At 44.9% G+C, this 22,392-nt stretch overlaps 1 protein-coding gene across 1 annotated transcript in view; it reads right to left on the bottom strand.

Moving 5' to 3' along the window:
* nrn1la (neuritin 1-like a) overlaps positions 1-20,020 on the bottom strand; it is a gene marked incomplete at both ends in the record, with an annotated part of 51,916 nt that extends 31,896 nt beyond the window's left edge. Inside the window, one exon of the mRNA XM_079223858.1 lies at positions 19,963-20,020. Within this exon, the coding sequence (XP_079079984.1) occupies positions 19,963-20,020 (58 nt within the window). The remainder of the gene's footprint in view (positions 1-19,962) is intronic.
* Between the last annotated feature and the right edge of the window lie 2,372 nt (positions 20,021-22,392).

Genomic DNA, 22,392 nt, shown 5'->3' with positions numbered 1-22,392 from the left:
AGCTGATGCGTCCGACTGTACTTCTCCTCCAGCATCTTCAGCAAACCTAATGACATTTCCGTCAGCCTTTGTGTTTAGCATGAGCATGCTAACGTGCTAAACGAAGGTAAGCAATGTACCTCACGTCAAGATTATCATCTTGGCATTGGCATTGTGAGCATGTGAGCCAGGGCTGTCAAGCCTTTAGTTTGGAGTGAAAGTATGTCACCCTGACATGTTTTCATTAAAAAAAGCCATGGTTGAGCATAAAAGGTGGAATCCGCAAGATTGATTGTATATGAACTCAACACCCAAACAAATACTAACAATATATTTACAGTCTCTCTCGCTCCCACTGCCTTTGTCTTGACGCGTCCATGGAAAAGAGTTCTGTATGAACACCAGATGGGAGTTTCAGCAAACACACTCAGAACGGACAGCTATGACCATGAGGAGATATTAGCGAAATTGGACAAAAGGTGTACTGGATCTTGAAGTACGGCCTTGCAGAGCCGCTAGGGTGGTTCATTTACTGAGATCAAACATCAATGAAGTCTTGTTTTGTTCTAAACTGATTTAAGTGTATATTTTATCGCAATGAAGTACTTTTACAATCAAATCTATTAGCCTACATTTGGTGGAAAACTATGCCCTACTTTTCCTCTGTTCACCAGAAATATTGTTAGTAATGAAAACAGCAGGAAGAATTACTTTGTCACAATTGGGCCAATGCTGTATTTATACCAACAAGCCGTCAGCGCAACTCTGTGGAAGCCATTGCACCCTGAGCCAGCTCTGATCTTCATATGTTTGGTGCATTAGATACTTGGCAGGAGTGAGATGTTTAATACCAACTCGGCAAACTAACTTTCCCTCTCAAGCAGAGATGAAATAAAACCAGTCTCAGAGTTTACGCAGGCCTTTTGAGTCTGATAAGGCTTGTGATCACTGATTAAATTGGCTTTAATAGCAGGGAGGTCTGAGCGTGCGCGTGTTCTCCAGTTTGATATAAATTGGTCAAATTGGAGCTTGTAGCTGTTTTTCTGCAGCTCTCTCCCCTCGCTCCAAAGCGATGGCAGGTGCTCATAAAGGACACGTATTTGAATGAAAATCCTTCCAGTCTTTTATCCCTCGGACCTATCCTCTTGTCCTCGCGGCTCAACGAGCAGACGCCTTCCCTTCTCTCCACCTCGGGATGATCTTGAAAGTGTGTGAAAGGTAAAGGACGGAACAGTAAAAGGATCAGAAACGGCGCCGGCCCCCTGCCGGCTGGCTACCTGTGACCGTAGGTGAATGAATATTCATCAGTACGCCACACAGTTGAGGTCACAGCTGGAGCTCATCCTCAGCACAGGACCCCCAACCCCGCTCCATCACACCGGCCACATTCACCCTGCAGTGAAATGTTTCTCCTCATTCTCCTCATGCGACGGTTAAATCCTTTACAGATGCTAATGAGCCAGCGTGACAACCCATTCCACGATCGGGGCAAACATAAAGTGCTGATTCGGATCATTTCTGCACCAGAGGAGCGCCGGACTCGTCGCCGATTATCATAATATGATGTCGTAACGTGACACATAATTAAAGCCATTTATATGGGGTAAAACGTTAAGAAGAAACGCCAGAGAATGTCGGGCTAAAGTTAAAGCGAGAACTCGCGATGAGCCGTTTACCAGCTTTTGGTCTGTAATAAATGTTGCTACGGTTACGGCATGCTATAGGGTTACGCTCAATACGCCATGTCAGCAGAACATCCGCTTCCACTTTGTATGCCGCTGTAGTTGTTCCTGCAAACATTTCCTCAGAAAAATCAATTCAGCTCTCCACCAGGTGTGGACCTGCCACAGTGCAGCCAGAGGGGTAAGGAAGGGATTACCTGCTCCCACCATTAGGTACGTTACAATTACTGCACAAAAAAAAGGATAAAAGAAGGTTTAACAGAATATAAAAGCTGGCTACTTTCATCACGTATTCAGACCCACGGTGAGTAGTTGCTGCTCCTCTGGAATCTTCGCTCAAGCTGACAGCTTTCGTTCCCTTAATTGGTCGGTTCATGCTGTCAGTCGTTATTTGTCGGAGCAGAAGACTGATATCTTCACACGCTGTGGCTTAGCCCCGCCCCTTTTCTGGTCCACTGGCAACGAATCAGGGCCTCAATTCTGCTGCAGTTTGGTGCTCGTTGCAGAAAAGAGGTGTTATTCACAGTCGTCCCGGGAGCCGCCTGCTCAACGAGAAAGCTCATCTCACTCCACACTACAATAACATGTGAAGCACATTTTGTCATTCACTCTCACGTACAGTGGTTTTGCACCGCAACTGCAGGAACTTCTATCAAGCTCACATTGCTCTCATTTAGGAGGGTTTGCAGCTGTGGAGGAAGTCGGTCATCCTGTCGACGTAACTGCCTCCACTAGGACAGGCAGAAGAGCACGGAGAAACAATGGAGCCCACTGGGACTCGCTAATTGTTGCCTGGGCTGCATCCTGAACCACCACTGGCTCTTGTTGAAGACAGGAGGACTTCTTGGTAGATTCAGAAATTGTGTTTTTTTGCCATTGGTTCCCAAACTGAACTAAGGACTCCTGATAAGGAATCGCGAGACAAATCTTAGGGATGGTGGTTTGAACTGGTCAAGGTCACATGATTGTGAACCACTTACCACACACATATCCTCATACAACAGTTTATATAATATATTTATTTCCTACAAAAGACAAGCAACACATGTATATTTCCGCTTGTTACATGCATGCAGTCTCTTTCAAAATAAACTCCCATTTTCACAGGAAACAACGTCGCTAGATTAAGGCAACAAACCTACTTAGTTAGGTTGAGGAATAGATTGTGGTTTGGTTTTAAATACCTAGTTGGCATTACGTAATGACAGCAGTTACGTGACAAATAAAGCAACGTCAACAATCCGAACAACGGCCTCCTGGGAAAAAGACTGGCTCAATAGAAATCTGCTGGTGTGCTTCAAACCACCGGCTTATGTGCTACACTTCTATTATTATCCACTGAAGTGAGAGCAGCTCATGTTCATGTATGTGTGTATAAATGGAGCCTTTTCCACCCAAATGTACACCCTGTGTGCCATTAAGATCAATTCATGAACGTAAGTGTCTCTGACTGGGATCAAATAGATGCATGGGTAATAAAAGCCAGTGACCAGCTGGTTCCACATCACGTTTTCTTCTCTGAAATAGTATAAAGAATATACACCACAGACAAAGCCGTACTTGCCATCTTTGTGATATGTGGTAATTGATACTAGCGCAAATGCTAAGTGGAATGCTAACAATGAAAAGAAGACGTACATCCATCTCCCTACCTACCTATACACCTACCTTCCTGTTTATTAATTCATTATGTCAAAGAAAAAAAGGTCCTCCATAAGGCTGGGTCTACAAAGTCATTAATTTTCAATGGCCGAGCTTCACAGAGTGTCTCTTGATGACGTCACAAGTGGTTCTGGCCCCTTTCACACTGAAAAGTTGAAATTGCTTCATTTACAAATGCAGTGCCCCTGGTCTCTGAGCCATTAACGCGGCCCCGTGCTGCATTAGTGCTGCAACATCTTCCAAACTCTCTCCGCTTCTGCTCCGTGCTTCTCTCAGTTCACCAAGCAAATCTGCCGCACCGAGGCCGCGTCCATCCTCCTCTCCGTTGCAAAGAAGGAGATGCCGTGAGGACACCCGGCCGACAGACTGAGGTGAAAGGACTGCACGTTGCAGATGGGTGTCCTGTGTCTCTTGCAGGTGATACAAGATCCGTCTGTGGCATTTGGATCGATCAGCGAGTGTAAACCGCTGCAGGCGGGGTGGGAGGGAAATACTCTCACGCAGCGCAGGGTCCTTTTTCTTTTATTCATTAAAAATATATTTATTTCCATAACTATCCCATGTGCATACTCCATTATTTACACACTTAATCACAACACCGAGATCCCGTACTGTATATCCTTACTAAATATCTCCGGATATCTCCGGCGTGGGATTTACAGAGTAAAAGCTGCATAATAAGACCCCGTCTTGGCTTTAAGTTGCTGGTGCGTAGCCAATTACGTTGAGTGGCTGCCACGTCTATATTTCCCACTGACAAACAAACATCCAGAGTGTGATTAAGGTGGGTTGAAACCCAGACATGCCGGCACCGCTGCTAACAAAGTAGAACAGATCAGTGGGAGTCTCAAATGAACACCAGCCGATACTGGTGGATTTTGGCAAAGTGACAATCAGATACTCTGGCAGATAATCAACTAACAAGCTGACTCGTGCAAAAGAGTGGTTCTAAAAATCTGTTTGGGCCTTAATGAGGGATTAAATATGCAGTTCCGGTAAAGCTTGTGAACAAATGGTGTAGTTTAAAAAAAACATATCCGTTTTAGTCACATTTTATCCATTTAATCACTGCTAGTTTTAGTAATAAATGAAGTTTTCGATGCTGACATTTAAATATATTCTACTAAACATTTTGAGGTTACAGCTGCTCATTGTCTGGGTTTAGCTTCAGACCAGCAGCTAATACATCAGGGAATAATAAACAAGTGATATTTCTTGGTAATTTCCAACATGATAGCACCATAATGGTGCGTTACGTGTCATGTGTTCAAAATGACCCAACTTGGGTTCAGGCAACAAACTAATTTATTAGGTTTCGGAGGGAAAACACCATGTTTTGGGTATAAATGACCTACCAAACCTCATTTAAAATAAGACTTTTGGTTTCACACAGAACAGGAACACCAGTCTCCTGGGTGAAAGTCCTGTGTTTGACCCTTCTAATCTGTGCCACCACCACATTATACACCATTTTTATTATTTCTATTTCATGTATTTTAGAGAGATCAGGCAGATCAATTCACAGATCTGGCATCCAAAAATCCATTCATCATTCATCAACTTGTCGAGAAGAGATAGTTTGTAGAAGAAGGGGATACTTTATAATCAGGAGCTACAAAGCGTTACTTTTTGGATCCATAACACTGTGATTACTTCCTGTCTTTTTCACTATATCATGTTTTTATTTGTTCATAAAATGCCAGCATGTTGCTACTGCTAACTGGGATGTAAACAGTTAATCTACAGCTATCTTGAACATTTAGACCTCTGCCTCAAAAATAAATAGATGACAAATAGTATTCCACAAATACAACAAGAAACTAACAATGTAAGTTTATAGGTGGGTTTTAACTTCCACTTAATCTCCAGTGCCGCTCAGCATCATTTGGCACGTAACACCGCTTAATAAAGTCGGAGAGGAACACATCAGTCTTTCCACATTTTTGGAAATACGCCGAGTTATGTCGATGAATATGTATAAGGCTCAGTTTGAACCGCCGCAGCACATGCGTAAAAGTGAATTCCTCCAGAGAGCGACTCTGATGGGTACAACCTCACTCTCACACAAGACGATCTGACGGAGGCAATCCTCTCAGTGGGAGTGACTGATGCACTTATCTGAGAAACAGAAAGAGGGAAGAAAAAAGAAGCCGGGAAGAATTCTAAGAGAGGACAAAAAAAAGAAATTGGAGGAAAAGTTTGAGGAGGCTCTGGGGAAAGTTGGGACGATGGAGCGAGAAAGAAAGGTTGGTGGGGAGAGAAAAGAGGAGGCGTGGGGAGGAGAGGAGAGGAAAACCTTGAGAGGGCGAGAGACATGGAGTAAATGACAGCGGGGAGAGAGTGTGGTGGAAAAAAGCAGCCACTCAAATCTTGTATTCTGTCTGGAAGTTAGTTAAACTGTTCTGAGTTACAGATGTGGGAGGGGGAGATGGGGGGGGGGCAGACAAGAGATGAAGAAGATAAAGGAGAAAGCAACGAGAGAGATGGAGATGGACTGAAAGACGCAGAAAATGAGACGGAGACAAAGTCGTTCTGCCGTGGTAAATATCTGTCAGTCTCTCCTATGAAAACAAAAGAAAGCGGCGATGTGTGGTCATGATTGTTCTTGGTGATTTCCCAACTGGTCCGTCTCTCTCTCACACACACACACACACACACACACACTGTGTGTATGCCTCAGCTTCAGTCCCCTCAGTGTAACACCGGGGTGATTAAAAAGCCCTTTCGAACAAACGGCATTGGTTGAGGAATGTCTGTTCGGCTTTCAAATTGTGTGTGCGTGTGTATGTATGTGTGTGCGTGTGTGTGTGTTTGTGTGTGTGTGTGTAAAGTGGTCGGGGATCCTCCGGGCGTTTAAAAGCCGAATGCGTTCCCCCCGTACACACACACCTCAGTGGCTGTTGCACCGCAGGAGGTGGAGGATCTAATCATTTTGGCAGGAGGCTCTTAACATCAGCGCACCTGGCCACAGGGAGACGTTTTCTACCACAATCACAGAGAGGCGTCAGCTGTTTGTTGGCAGAAGTGCATCTCATCACGGAGATGATGTTCGAAGCTTGAAAACATTTTGGATTATAGTTTCCCCCTCTAATGCATTTTAAAGTAGTGAATTAGAGACAGAGGAGCAGACATTGCACAGGAGTCGAGCGACCGCTTCAGCCGGGGTCATTTTTAGTCCTTCAAGTTGTTTGGGGAGACATGTTGAGCATATTTGTATATACACCTCCTGATAAATAGTCCACACCGTGGCTCTTTAGCCTGTTTCGCCTTCACTGCCCTCATTTGCTCGTCCTCTCGTCTTTGGTCACTTTAGACCCAGCTGTCAGGTAATTAAAAACTAATTAGAGAGAACTTTCTCTCCAACCTATTACAGCCGTTTGTCTCGTCTGATGACTTTGTCAGCTCTGTGGGTGTGAGTGCAAGGCTGCTGAGCAATAAACTAGAGTCCTCATGGTAACGTAAAAAAAAAATTGTGCTTATGAAAACATTTGTTAAAAATTTTAACAAAGAAATACTGACTGACTCCACCTCTGAGAAGTCCATTTTGTTGAAGTTGAACACAAAGTGAAGTATGTTTTTGTTTGTATTCCTTCATGCACCACCCTGAGATAATGACCTTGTTTATAATCCGCTGCTGAGGTTATTTCGGATTCTACTCCAAACTCCGCGTACCAAAAATAATTATCACAGTTTCTGTCACAATGTGTGCTTTATTCATAAGTGCCCATGTAGCATTATGAGGTGTTGTGTGCGAGAGTGCGCATTACATAACAGCCTATCAGAGAGCACTGAAATGGCACAAATTAGCGCTCCAGACTCAGAGTCCTCATCTGTCGCCACAAGGATTTAGTTTATGTGACAGCTGCGTAAAGTGGCTTTTCACAATAAAAGAAAGTACGACGCTCCCGTTTGTTACTGAATACTTTCCCTGGATAACGTTGAAGCATAAATCTAACTAGAGGAGCGTCATAGTTGGAACCTTCCTGAGCGTCGCTCTTTGACCAGTTGGAAGTGGGAATGTATCGATGGATCGGAACATTTCATTGATTAGTTAAACATTTAACCAAATATGTCCAACTGTGACCTTACTAATCCTGCTGAGAGTCTCTACAGCCACCATACACAGTGTTTTCCCTTTTCCCTTGAGGCGCAGAGCATTGATTCACAATAAGCTAACATGTTTGAGGAAACAGATGCTGGATCCCTAATAGAACAGAATGTAGATCACAGAGCTCATTTGTGTCCCTTGATGGTGAGGAGTCACATTAACCTTCACACTTTCATTTGACTATTTAACGTAATTTATGCCTGACCAAGTGAGACAGAACAGTTGACAGTGCTACATGGGAAATTGCTACAATTTCAGGCATTTTCTTAATTGGGAAATTCCCCTGACGTCCCTCGATGTGCCCTTGGGCACTAAAGCCTCCAATCTTCCCCCAAGGCCACGGAGTTGTCCGCAGCAACGCAAGCAGCTGATGGGCGAATGAAGCGACTACCTCTCTGCTCTGGAAATGAATCTGACCTACGAGAACGTGAATCTGATAATACCCCCACACACACACACACAACTGGTGTTCACAGACACGCAGCAAAGGCCGATGGCCGCCAGCCGGTGCATTATTCAGCCTAAAAGCTTGTTAAGGAGAGCTCACAATGGAGCGGTAATGAAAGATTGATGTGTAAAAAACTGTTTAGTTAGCCCGTGTTATGTAAAGCAATAAAGCAGCCGTTGAGAGACGAGGATGTAAAAGCAGAGAGGGAGATAAGGGGAGAGGAGGTCACAGGGAATTTCAGCACAGACACAAGGACAAACAAGCACCAACGAGGATCAGAATAAATGAGTGAAGGTGAAAAACACCAGCAGACCAGGGAGAGAGATGGAGGAGCAACAGCAGAGCAGCTAGAGAGAGGGAGCGATCTCAAATGAATGAGTTAATGAAGGTCTCACGTCTCCAGACGAGACACAAGTTACAACCTCTCCAGACCAAACACAGGTAGCAGAAAACAGCGCAGAGTCAGATAGCAGCGCGTAGGGGAAACACACAAGATGCTCTCCGCTGCAGGACGCTGCTGTGGGAGGGAAGCCGCCTCGCTCTGGTGACAGAAATGGGATGGCAAATGGGAGGCAAAAGCTAAGCAGAGCTTTAGCGTCTTTGAGATTGTTTCAAACTAAAACTTTTGCATGACCCATTAACAGCAAATCACAATACACGGACATATGTTTGTAAAAACCTATTTCTTGCAGTTTAACATCTCAACTAAATACAATCTTTAAGGTAGATACAAGGAATATATAATTTATCATCATCCAAAATTGTCTCCTATCTAAGCTAATCAGCAAAGAACTGCACTGATTGTGAAATGCGATGCGATCATGAAAAATACCTGGGGGAAAAAAAGTCTTGAGGAAAATAAACAAGATTTAAATCATCGATGAAGTCAGGCGGCTGCGCCTCGGGTGCAAATGCCCACTGCGCTCGCTTCTGCCGCTGTGCGGTCTCTGTAAGGTATTTAATTAACACCAAAAAAAACTGCAATTAATATTGACATCATCATGATGAGCTTATTTCACCCAATCTGTGACGCAGGTCGTAAGAAGAGAGGAGAGGCTGAGCTTTTTGACTCGTGATAGTCAAAGAAAAGCGTTGCTGCGAACACTAACGAGGAGCCACCACACACACACACACACACACACACAGGGCTCATGAACTTCCCCCCGTTAGTGTTATCAGTTGCACCTGTGTGTCTTTTTTTTTCTCTCCTGCAAACGACGTGCGTCTGCTCATCTCCTTTTTAGGGTTGTGGTGACAAATTCCGTCATAATCACCACTGGTCATCGATCCCGTTGATGGAGTCTTTCTCTTTCCTCCGTTTGCCTCCCATTCTCCACTCTCTGTGTGAAGGCAGAGGAAATGAACCGCGTGGACTCACATGTGCATGGGGGGGGAAACAAAGTCCCTCTCTCTCTCTTACACTCACTCTCTCACACACACACACACACACACACACACCTCCCCTGTGACGAAGACAAAGTGGGAGGTATATTGTGGCGGACGGAGCCACTGACCCTCTTGTTGAGTTAATGAGCTTTTATTGACTTCCGCACCTGAAGCTGCTGCTGTAACTTATCACTGTTAGCACCTCACTCCCCAGACGCACAACACACAGGGGAGCGCGCACAAGCAAACACACACACACGCGCTGTATGTTTATGTGTGTGTAAAGATCCATGGAGGCCCACGAGCCGTCAGCTCTCGGTGTGTAAACCTACAGCGTCTTCAGGGAGGAAGTAGCAGGAATGTTTCGTTGTTTGTGCTTTCCAACGGATGGAGGTGTGCGAAGACGACGACGTCGCTTTGACATCCGGGTCAAACCGGTAAGCCAGGTGAGGTGTGTAGACACAGACGGTCAGCCGACACGCACGATATGCGTCACAATAACAAGAGGGCACGATACCTTCAGGCGACCCTGAAACTGAAGCGGCTTAATGAAATTCATCCGTCACTGATTTGATCATTTTACACATTTGCTTTTCACACTGCGACACGCCAAAAATATCACATCCAAACATTTGTTTCCTTTTGTTTGGCGTAAGGAAGGAAGCAAAACTTTCTCCGTCTGAATTCACCCGCCTCTCAGTGGGATTAATCACACAGTTTAACGTTAACCGTCAGTGTGAAATAAAGTTTTATTGCCGATTGTCATTGGAAGATATTCAATTAAAAAATATGAAAAATTAACACGTTATGACGGAATTATGACCCGTTTAACTTTCTAACACTCTAATCATTTGAATTGGGTATTTTTAGTTAGTAACCACTAAATACCTATAACTAAAAGCACTTTAAATGAAAATGGATCCGTTTAAGGCCAGTATGGATCATCGATGATCGGCAATTGATATTGGTGATTGATATGTGCATCTCTAAAAGTTATTTTAAAGATGCCCCTAAAACTAAGTCACTTCAGCTAATTTGCTCACCTTTTTTCTTTTGTGCTGGTCCGATCCGTGACTCAGAATAGTGACACGATCTGAGTGTTATGCGCCGTTGTGATAATATAAATCGTTATATTCTGTAGATATTCTTCATTTCATTATTCTTATGTCTATTAGAGTTCAGGTTGTGCGAGGTCAGTTTAACAAATACTTTCTGTGAGACGTTTCTGTGAGAACAGTCCAGTTGTCTGTTCCTCAAGGTTCCTCGCTCTGCACCACAACACTCACACCTGTGTATCAGTATGTTGACATTAGAGAAGCAGACTGGTCGTTGCACATTCCAGCCTTGTGAGAAAAGATGAGGACACGATTCTCCTCCTCTTAGACCAGTTAGAGCCAATAGAAATGCTAGATGTTCATGACGGAAAACCGTGTGTTAAAGCGCCGACCTTCCGGCTGTTCGGGGTGTTTTTGGACGGTCAACCTGCGTGTTGACTGGACTGGACGACTCTCTCTTTTTCCACACGGGAAACAAAAAAGATTGGAAGCACTTATCGATGTAATCCAAACACAACTAAATCTATTCAAGAGGCGACACCAACACACACATAGTGGTGGAAGGCAAACAACGAGTGCCCAAACAAGATGTTATTCAAGCAAAGTCAGTTTTACGGACGCAGACCATCACAAATCATGTCTTGAAGGACAGCAACTCAGACTGATCTGTTTGAACAGCGTGTGTTTTACGGATGTATGATTGGGATAATCATATCTTTCTCAATACAGTGAGTGACAGCTTTTGATTTGCTGTCGTTGAAATTAAGGGAAATTTCAAAAATCACTAAAAAGATGAAAGATGTTCCCTTTGTAGCTGACTCCACGGGTCTGAACATGCACCTCTATTCCCTTCAGGGCCACACAGACTCACACAAACATGAAGCTATCGTCCTCTGGAAAAAGAAGAAAAAACACCTCTAATGTACGCAATATGGAGATCTAACCCTCCACTTCCCTCGGGCTGAATGTGCTGTTGTGTATCCATAAAGAACCGAATGTACATGTGTGCATAAATCATTGCACAAGAATCAAAGCAGGTCCTTTTTAATGCTTCTCTGCTCACAGTAAATAATTAGGTGTGTGTGTGTGTGTGCGTGTGCAATAACCTGGGGATGTGTTGATAAATGTGTTAATTGTAATCCACATTTACATTTCAGAGCACCACTTGATTGGGAGTGAACCCGTGTCTGTGCCACTTTAGCAACACATTAGCATGTATTTACAGAGTTGCGTATGTGTTTCCCGTATGAACGTCAGCAGTGATTCTTGTATGGAGTGCTGCAAGAGAGGAGATGAAGAAACTCAGACACTATTGTGTCAAATAAAAACATCAAGGACCAGACTTTTTTGTCTACGAAACGCAAATGCAAAGAACTGAGCGGCAAAGCCTCACAAGTTCTTTAAAAGTTTAGGTTACGGAAAGGTGAGGAGTTGTTCAGCTGTCTATATGCGTCTCTAAATGGCTGTGGAGGCTGGTCTTTGATGGCTTTGGTTTAATTTTCCCGTCGGCTTGCTTTTCTCTTTCCCTCGACTGCGTCTGCTTTATCTCCTTTGTCTGCTTTCTGAAGGAGTCTGTGGTCGATCGGGTTCTTTTTTCGTCTCCGAGCCTCAAAGCCCCTCGGCCCCGCAGCCGCAAACCGCCGCTCCGTCCACTTCCCCCCTTCGCCCTGCGTCCCACAGGCACACGGGGGCGTTCATGCACGCGAGCACACACACAAACAAGTGCACACACAAGTACACAGGGGCCATTGCACGCCTGCATATGTGTTCATCCGCCGAGGCACGCCTATCTTTTTTTAATGCTCGTGTCACTTTACATCCTTGCAGGTTGAGCGCATTTATTCAAACAACTTCCTCTCTCATCTGTAGCAGGAAGCGGGTAAACAAAAACACAAAAACAACGCTTCAAACGGCTGGGATGCTCAGGAAGCTGCAAAATCAAGAACGCAAATCAGTAATACTGATCATCTTAACAGAACTGTGAAGTTGTTTTGGGGGAATGGGTTTATTTGTTTTCTTTCCAACTCAAGAGATCACAAGTTTGACATCGATCTCATTTCTTTGTAAAGTGTGGCGCCGGCGGACGATTAGCCTAGCTTAGCATAAAGACAATAAAGCTCTGCTGTCTTTGAACGCTCACTCATCAACACCTTGTGTTTCAGATGTGCTTCACGCACAAGATTGGTGCTAATCCTCTTCTCTTGCTCTCCAAAAAAAAAAACTAATTTCCCAAAAATGTTGAACTCTTCCCATTTAAAATATGTCTGATAATCTGTTGTTTTTTGTGGAAGAAAAATAAGAAATTCCAATGAGATTTGTTGAAATCCCTTTACAACACAATGATTAAGGCCAACAACAATAACAAACCCAAAGAAGGCTTCTTTTTTCATCTCCGAAATTGTCCATGCCCAAGTATTAAAAATAAAGCAATATATTCAATATAAACAATATTCACCAGCAACTTAAAAAAATGACAACTAGAGAGCAAATAAAACGTACCTTTTCACATTTGACAGGCTGGCACCTGCTGCCTCTTGAAGCAACGGTGCTAACGGTAGTTATGCTAGCGGCTCTAGTGGCCTCTTGGACACTGGTTTAGTACTCTTGATCATTTTTATTAAGTTGTTCTGACTGCCCGTTTACTCCCACAATACCTTATGTATTAGTTATTATCCACTCAAATGCCAATAGCATGTTTCTATTCAGTTTTCTAGTTGCATCTCTCTTTCTCCGTCTCTCTCGGGACTCGTTGAGACCTTTATCGTCCTCCCTTGTCCTCCACCAAGAATAGCCAAATTCAGAATGATTTCCTTCCTTGGTTCATGTGAATGAAGGCTGGACCATAGACTGGATATCAGAAGCGTACATAGTCATCTACACATCGACCATTGGTTAGTGGACTGCCGTTTTAAAGCCTCAAGTTTGTTGATTTTGCCATCGCCATCTTGGAATACGGCTGTCGCCATTTTGTTGTTTTTGCAACTAATGAACAGAGGAGTGACGTAGAGACGCTGCATACGGCTCTGGTAGTGACAGCGAACCGTCAATCCCAGTAAGCCAAGTGAAGCGTCATAAAACTTGCATTCTCTCTGCTGACCATCAGGGGGCGACTCCTCTGGTTGCAAAAAGAGGTCAGATTGTATAGAAGATGACTCTACTTCTCTCTTGATTTATTCCCTCAGTAAACATTGTAAACATGAGTTCTCAATCTCTAGTCTTCTTCGCGAATTTGCGCGAGTTGACATTTCCCAACTCTGGCGGAAAAAAAAACACGTGACACGATGGAGTTTGATGTTCTGACGTATGTGGCAGAACTAGTGGTTATTTCCATGGTGGATGGCGGAAACGGTAACTGTTTTTACGGAGATAAGCCAGACGCAGTTCCTGGAGGAGTCGGTGAAATTCACCGAGCTGTGTGTGGCTACGGATGGTGTTATGAACCCAGACACGAGGGCGTTTGATGTTCCGACGCTTTTGGGACTTCCACAACAAGTATAACGCAGAAATAATGGTTATATCATTAATGGTTGATAGCGGAAATGAGAGCTCTTTTCACAGCAATATGCAACGGAGATAAGCCACGCCCCCTTTGACGCTTTTGGTGTGAACACACTTTTATTGTCAAGCGAGTAAACTGACGCGGTGTGAACGCAGTATAAGTCACTCCTCCGCTTTGAAAATATGGCAACTTCTGTTCATTGGTTGCGAAAAAAGAAACGTACAACAACAACTACTGCAGTGTTGCTGGGTAACGCTCTGCCCATCAGGGATCAAACGAGAACATTATCAATCTAAAGATGCTCCATAATCTGGCCATTTATTACACTAACGGCCGTTATCCCATCTTCGGCCCATTTAGAGGGAAGCCTGATTACATTTGGCCCAATGTTGCTCCATGGCCCTCTTGACTCTGTTTACACGGCTAATGTACTCAAAGAAGTCTTCCCCTGAGCGGTAATCTGATTTCCACCTCGTTCGTCCTCCACTCTACAACACTGCAGGTTTTCTGTGCGCTCGCTCTCTCTCTCGCTCTCTTTTCGCTCACATTTCTGTTTCTCAGTTCTTCTCTCGTGGGTTTTATTCAAAGTTTCCACAGTTGGAGAGCTTTTGCAGTATCTTTTGGTTTCAGATCTTATTTAATTGAATTGTTCGGAGGCTGCGGTCAGTGATCCATGATGGTCCGGCCTTTTTCTGACAGGCCTGATAAATACAGGTCCTGATCTCTGTCCGCATCTCTATTCCTACCTCTCTCTCTCTCTCTCTCTCTCTCTCTCTCTCTCTCTCTCTCTCTCTCTCTCTCTCTCTCTCTCTCTCTCTCTCTCTCTCTCTCTCTCTCGTCCTCTGCCTCTCTCGCTCACCTCCACAACTCTTACTTCTCCCGTGTATTGTGTTCCCCGCAAACTGCATTGCAATTTCTCACTTTTCTCTGGCTCACTCGATGCTTTCAGACTCAAAGCCAACGCTCTCTGCAGTCCTTCCCTATAGAATTGTGTTTTAGAGTGTGTGTGTGTGTGTGTGTGTGTGTGTGTGTTGAGGCAGACAAAAAGACAAGAGCTCCACTGACCTTGGACACCCAGTCTTCTCCTCCTTGACAATAACGTTCCTATATATGCTCTCTGTCCACACGGCGGGGTAAAAAGTGTGTGTGTGTATCTGTGTAAAACGGGTTCACACACACACACACACACACACACACACACACACACACACACACACACACACACACACACACACACACACACACACAGTGAGAACGGTAGATGAATTGAATTAGACTGATTACAACAGAGGACAGTGACTCCCTCGTGTGTGTGTGTGTGTGTGTGTGTGTGTGTGTGTGTGTGTGTCATACAGTGTTTTTAAACTGTATGTGTGTGTGTATGAATATTCATGCTCAGTGTAGTTTGTGGATAGGGAGAAGAGCGTCATGCTCTGCTGGTACTTCATTACTTGGTGTTTGTTAGAGGAACCTTGACACACACACATATATATATACACACACACACACACACACACACACACACACACACACACACACACACACACACACACACACACACACACACACACACACACACACACACATAAGGCTTGTTTAAGTGGTCTTAATCCAATACTTTCTTCATTACACACACGCACACAAACTGTCACCCTTTGCACGCACACACAAGGAGATCAAGCCGGAGGTGCAGATACAAACACAAATGGAGGACACTAATATGTGTGTGTTGCATGTGTGCATATTATATTGTTGTGTATGTCTCAGTGTGTTTGTAGGCGTAAGAATGGTTTTCAAGATTTAAGAGTGTGTGTGTGTGTGTGTGTGTGTGTGTGTGTGTGTGTGTGTGTGTGCGTTCACGTATCCTTCTGTCTGTTCATAGGGGGTGAGCAGAGCTTACAGCATGCATACAGGGAGACTGAGGATGAGATAAAGGAAGCAATTGTTATAGAAGGTGTCTGACCGGGGGGAAGGAGAGGAGAGGCTGAGAGATGGAGAGGAAAAAGAGCTGGAAATGATGAGTTACTTTGCTGGTTGTTTGAATCCAGCACAGGAATGGCGGACTCCGCCACGACCAATAAAACTGACAAAGAGGAATAATGTAAAAACCCGACAAAATCCCAACCATTAGTAATACAACAAATGTAACAAGTTTAAAGCATGTTCCTTGCGTCTTTCTATGAATGTCCAGCAACACAAGAGAACCAGTACGCCTACAGGCAACAGAACTAGAACCAAACATGTTCATTTAGCTTGTTCTAATTGAGATGTTTCATGCGATATAATTGACACTGTAGATTTTTGAGAAGAATTTTCAACAGTTTGTATTTTGTCATTAATAACAATAGGTGTTATATTCTAGACAAAACGAGAAGCTAGGCACAGCCCTTTCTTTGTAAACAACAGTAAATAAAATTCCCACAAGCTGGTGAATTTGAGTAGGTCTCTGTGTAGAACTAGCAGCTGGAAATGATATAAGGTGATATTGTTCGCAACTTGTTTCTGCTGCCATCACTTACTGCAGCTTTAACCAGAATGTATTAACAATAAATTCACTCTTTCACTTCCCTTAAGCATTGTATAATGCACATATAATGTAGACAGAAGTTATCTTCTAAAACCTTCCTTCAGTCTTTCAGCAGAGCTCCAAAGCAAACCGTGTGACACACAGTGGCACTGATGAGTCAGCAGACTCATGTTCAACTTTGGGATTGATCAGGCTGAACCGACAGAGGAGACGACGTGTGCAGCTGCTACCGGCTTCTTCTTGTAAAATCTAGGACACGCAGCTCACATCTTCACGGGGAGATGAATCGCAATGATGCCAGTCTGCCGATCACACCGCTACTGGACAATCAACATGTTATACAGGTCTTGGTTGTTTTTTTGTGCTAATTTACAGGTCAAATGTCAACATGGGTGAGCACAACGCTCAAAGAGAAACTAGACACGTTCTTCAGTTCATCCATCACACACAGGCTTCAGTGGAAGTGAATGAGCGGCGTGCAAATGTTTCTTTTTCCACTTCATCTTTGGTGAAAATTAATCATTGCTGCAATGTTTCCCTCACATGTGATCACATGTCAGTCAGTGTGGCCCATGAGATATGTATATCTCCACCATAAGATCTTTTAGGATCCTTCTATTTAAAAAAATTTAGATTAGATTCCCTCTATCAGATTTATCAATATCTGTGAATCCCTGGTGAGAAGGACGAAGGGAGGACAGATGAGAGGGGGGGGGGGGAAGAAGGGGAGGGGGGCGAGGAGGAAGAAGATGATGAAAGGAGCAGAAGCAGAGATGAGCAAGTTTATAATAAAAAAAGAAAGAAGAGGAGGGATGGCAGAGAGATATTGATGACTGCAGAGACACGAGAAGTAAGAGAAACGAGGAAAAGCGGTTTTCTGGAAGTAAGGAAGGAAAGACGAGGGGGATGAAGGAAGTAGGGGAAGAAGAGCTTGGGGGGAGGGGGAGTGTACAGTGTGCTGGACACGGCTGTGTTCAGACTGTGATCGCTGAGCGTCGGTTGGGGAGGAAGAGGAGGAGGAAGAGGAAGAGGGGAAGCACAGGCAGTTTTCCATGAGACTTTTAAACCTATTTTAATGAGGAATCTTTCACTTTGTGTGTATGTGCTGCATTTAACACACAAAAAAGAAGAAGCGAGAGAGAGAGAGAGAGTTTCCTGGGGAGAACAATTAAAAGCTAAATATATTCTGCCTCTCGCCTATGGACTGCTTTTAATGTGATTATTGGGGTGCTAATGACGCAGAGAGGAGACGTGCACCCAGGGGAAACCCTCTGGCCCGCGATACTTGGAGCTTTCTGAGGCAAGAGGACACAAACAGTGAACCCGATACTCAACTGGGGAGAAGAGGAGGAGGACACTGCATGAGGCTCCCTGTGCTCCAACGATAACTGAGGCATATTCAGTACTACAGAGACATCGTAAAAAAAGGTGCTAAGTGCGAAATTCAGAGCAGATCTATTGCCTCCACACGACTCTCAACATGGCGACAGCTGGGCGCTAGTAGTGCTAACAGCGCAAACAACGACAACAGTGTTGAATGGGTTAAACAGCGTTCAAAGGAATAGTTCGACATTTTTGGGAATAGACGTTCTTATGGAGAATTCGATGATGAATTGATACCGGTAGGGTAAAGAAAATGACGCTGGAGCCAGTAACCAGTTAGCTTAGCAGACTGGAAACAGGGACACAGCTAGCCTACAGCTCAATAAATACGTTATGTAGTTTTTGTTTCATCCATACAGCAACAGCAAGAAGTGTAAAAACGGCAGGCCACCAGTCCCGGCAGAGAAACAGTCCGTCATTGTGTCTCCTTGATGGTTCTCGACACCTAATGGCAGGTTCATTGCTGCCGGACGGTTTCTCACGCCATACGTCTGACTGCAAGAGTGTGAGATCATTAAGCTCATGCCGACGGTGCAAGCACGCCACCATAGGCCTTTTTTTTTTCCACTGCAGACTTCTTCTTTTTTTACTTGTCATAGTAGGAAAGGCACAGGTGTTCCTCGTAACATTGACGACGGCTCTGTGCCACTCAAGTGTCGAGCCGTGGCAGTGCGACAGGGAGCCAAGCTGCACGAGACCAGAACCCGGAAACCGACACAGCTGAATGGAATAAAGTCGTCGTTGCCTTAATTATTCACACCTGAGCCTCTTTTGTGGAAGAAAAAAAAATGAGAATAATAAAGCCTTTTTGACTGGAACGTTTCCTTCTTTTCCTTTATTCCTAGAGACACGTAAGAACAACCCTCTTGATGCTGCTGAGCAGGTTAACTAAAAATTATCTCTTTTTTTTGCGACATTTAAAGAAATTGTATAAATATGGTGAGATGCCTCCCCCGGGATCGAGTACAGACGTACAAGATACATTGGAAAGACTTTCTCCACTGTGTATGACACACGGGAGCTGTGTTGTTCAGACCCCTAGTGATCAAAGGCAGCTAAAAATACTGGTCCTAATTATAGGCTAGTTTTTTAATCTAAGCCAATGTATGCTTTGGTAGTTGACTGAGCGACACAGTGAGTGAATGAGAACACAGACAGTGTTCCCCGGTCAGGTTCTGGATGCTGGTGTTCAGCAGAGTCTCCAGAGACTCTGCTGAACGAGAGGAGAGGGACAGATGCGAATCATTCATCATTTATCTCCATCAACACCTTTTTTTTTCTTCCCCTCCTCCTCCTCCTCCTTCTCCTCTCCCCCCCAGTGTTCTCTCCCATGGGAGCTCCCCCGACCCATCACCACGGGAGGATGATCTATGACGACAATCAGTGATGACAATATTGAAGATTTGTAACATATACACTGCTTATTTTCTAAGTGCATCAGATGTGGTTTCAGATCACCAATTCAGTATTTGTGTGCATTTAAATGGGGCCTCCCCACCGGATTCACACAACAGGTAAAAATAATAATTACATGATGTCCTCTCCAGAGGGAACAAACAATCCTGGTGATGTCACAGTGATGTAACCGGGGTTACCTTAGTCTTCTTCACACACCATTGGCATGGAGTTTGAGACACTGGCATGTATCAGGCCGGTCTAATGATAGGTGCTGTCGAGTTGCATTATGGGAAATGTTGCAAGGCCCCTGCAACTTTATGGAACTGAAGACCGGTTCAAAGCTGGAGTGCCCCTTTAATTTACCATCCCTCACTTTAATAAACACTGGATTTCATAGAGTTCAAGGTGAAAGGTGGAGAAAGCCTCCATCAGGGGCATAAAGAGGCTCCCATCATCTCCAGATGTAATATGAAGGAATCTACCGCGGCTGCACTATTAATCCAAGTTACCTCATTGCGCAATGGTATTAAAGGCTCCGGGGAAATAATATCAGATTCCACTCTCACGCCTTTAGGCTATTTTATTTGTTTTATGATCTCTGCCTGATCTGATCGGATCTCATCGCTCCTGCAACGGCAGCACGTGGGGAGAAGCTACGGGACCCTCTGTTAGAAGTTGCAGACCTGTGCGCATGGATGCAGCGGCTCCGCGCGCGCCGCGACGCGCGGCCACAACTCCTCCGGACATCCCCGGCGCTGCGCGGCGGTGGAAGTTACGCGTCGCTCAGAAACACAAGTTCTAACAGCAAGAAACCACAACGTGCAGTTCTACTTACTCAGTAGCAGAGCAACAGGCACGAAGAGGAGGCACGCAGAGCTCTTCAGGGACGCCATGCTGACCCGACAAGTAGTCCTCCGCCCCTCAAGTTTCTGGGTGGAACCGGGAAAACCCCCCTCCCCCTTCCCAAAAGAAAAAAGTTGTTCTTCCAGGAGACAATGCTGAGCCCACGGTGGTCACCCCGCTCCTCGGCGCTGGTCGAGAAGAGAGATCCCCTCTCCGTCTTTGGTGCAGCTCTGTGCTCCGCTGTGAGCGCATCCACGGCGCGCTCATCCGCTCCGGTGAAGGAGGGGAGGGCGCGTCCGAGCCGGGGAGGAGGGGGGAGGAAGGGGGGAGGGAGAGAGGATGGAGGGAGGGAAGGAGGTAGGTAGAGAGGATGGAGGTAGGGAGGGAAGGAGTAAGGAGGTAGGGAGAGAGGATGGATGGAGGTAGGGAGGGAATAAGGAGGTAGGTAGAGAGGATGGAGGTAGGGAGGGAGTAAGGAGGTAGGGAGAGAGGATGGAGGGAGGGAAGGGGGTAGGGAGAGAGGATGGAGGGAGGGAAGGAGGTAGGTAGAGAGGATGGAGGTAGGGAGGGAGTGAGGAGGGAGGGTGGAAGGAGGTAGGGAGGAGAGAGGATGGAGGAAGGGAGGGAGGATGGAGGTCTACAGCAGCTCAGCCTATCCCCGGTGAGCTGCACGCGAAGACAGCCCAGGAAAGACCGGATGCGTGGCTCAGATCCTTAACTTAGGTGAAAGTAACGAGTTACAAATTAAGTGCTGCATTACAAACCACACTCAAGTAAAACTAGTGGAGCAGTATCACCAAGTATGATACAAATATGACATCTAAAAATACACTTGTAGATGATACAATTAGATGGTTGTAGCTGGTGACCCGACTACTTTGAATACCGTTAGGAAGTGTACCCCGGGGGTTAGTTGCCCTCAGACGGGTCACAAGATGAATCTGAAGGGAGAGGATCATGAATGGGAGAGGAAAGACATAAGCTCTGCGTTTTAGAGAAGTCTTACATTTTGTAAATGTTTACATCTTTTACGTTTTTGAGCTTGGAGTAGTTTTGAGAGAGTAAATGGTAAAGGGACTGTACTTGTATAGCGCTTTTCTTGTCTTCCGACCACTCAAAGCGCTTTCAAACTACATGACATCATTCACACACACACACACACACACACTGGTGGGAGGAGCTACCATGCAAGGCTCATTCATACACCACCGTAAACAGCCCACGGGAGCAATTCGGGGTCAAGTGTCTTGCCCAAGGACACATCGGCATGGACAAGCGGAGCAGGGGAATCGAACCGCCGATCCTCTGATGGAAGGCTCACCACTGATCCCCAGCGTGCAAGTCGCCCCAACAAGAGGTCACAACTGGCCACCCAAAAATATGGTGCAGTTTTTTGCAGCAGCATGAGACCCGAGCCGCGGACAGACAGCGGTCACTCACTCACACGCGAGATCACGAGTCTCCTGGCGGACATGATGATTATCTGAGAAGTTTAAATGTAAAAGATTTGAGAATCTGTTGAACAAATGTAGCGGCGTATAAACTACATCATAACCTTCTGCACTGCAGTCCAGAAGTATCGAGGAGCAAAGACTTCAGTAAAGTACGAGTACCTTTGATCTTCCCCAGGAGGGAACAGCTCACCTGAACTTTAAGGTCAGGACGTTACAGAACGAGTAAAGACACGATAAAGTAAACGGGTCTTTTTTAATTTTTTTATTATTCCAAAATGTTTAGGGTAAAATAAAACGGTAAAAGATACAACATAAGCATCCAAGCACAATGGAAAGAGAAAATATTTTTTCACACGGCTCCGCCCCTCTGAGGACAATAAACCAGGGTTGTGGAAATGAAGTGAAGGTTGTAGTAGTCAGAACAGTATCCCCTCTGTTGCATCATCAAGCAAATGTCCGTCCAAATCAGCCGTCTTTGTAGTCAAATGTTTGCCGTTCAGATGCATTGACTTTCATTTTTATTATTTTATTTTTAAATGACAAATGCTTGTAAAAGTAAAAAAAAGAAGAAAAAAGAGCAATTGTGGGATGATGCTCAAACATTGCAAGTTGTCTAAAGGCCCAGACGGATCAAACATGAAGAATACAATAAGGCACTTTGCTAGACAAATCCAAACTTAACAGAACTCTAAACACGGAGGTCAAAAGGAACAGAACTTTTGTTTTACAAATCGGCAAAAAAACGGTGCGGCCCCCTGCAGTTTGATCCACAACGTGTGCGGTAAACGGGATGTACACTTTCAATGCGCTCTAAAGGAGGAACAGACCGGCAGGCGTTCTCAATGTTTGGTAAAACAGATACTGTCAGAGCAGGAATGATTTCTGAATCTCCCAAAAAACAAAAAAAAGGACAAGAAGGGTGCACATCTGCAGTCCAACTAAGTGCCGCCTCCTAGAGCCTATGAGAA

The sequence above is a fragment of the Taurulus bubalis genome (assembly GCF_910589615.1).
Source record: "Taurulus bubalis genome assembly, chromosome: 9".
NCBI lineage: Eukaryota > Metazoa > Chordata > Actinopteri > Perciformes > Cottidae > Taurulus > Taurulus bubalis.
The sequence above is the reverse complement of the archived record's forward strand: the minus strand, read 5'-3'. Positions and strand labels throughout refer to the sequence as shown.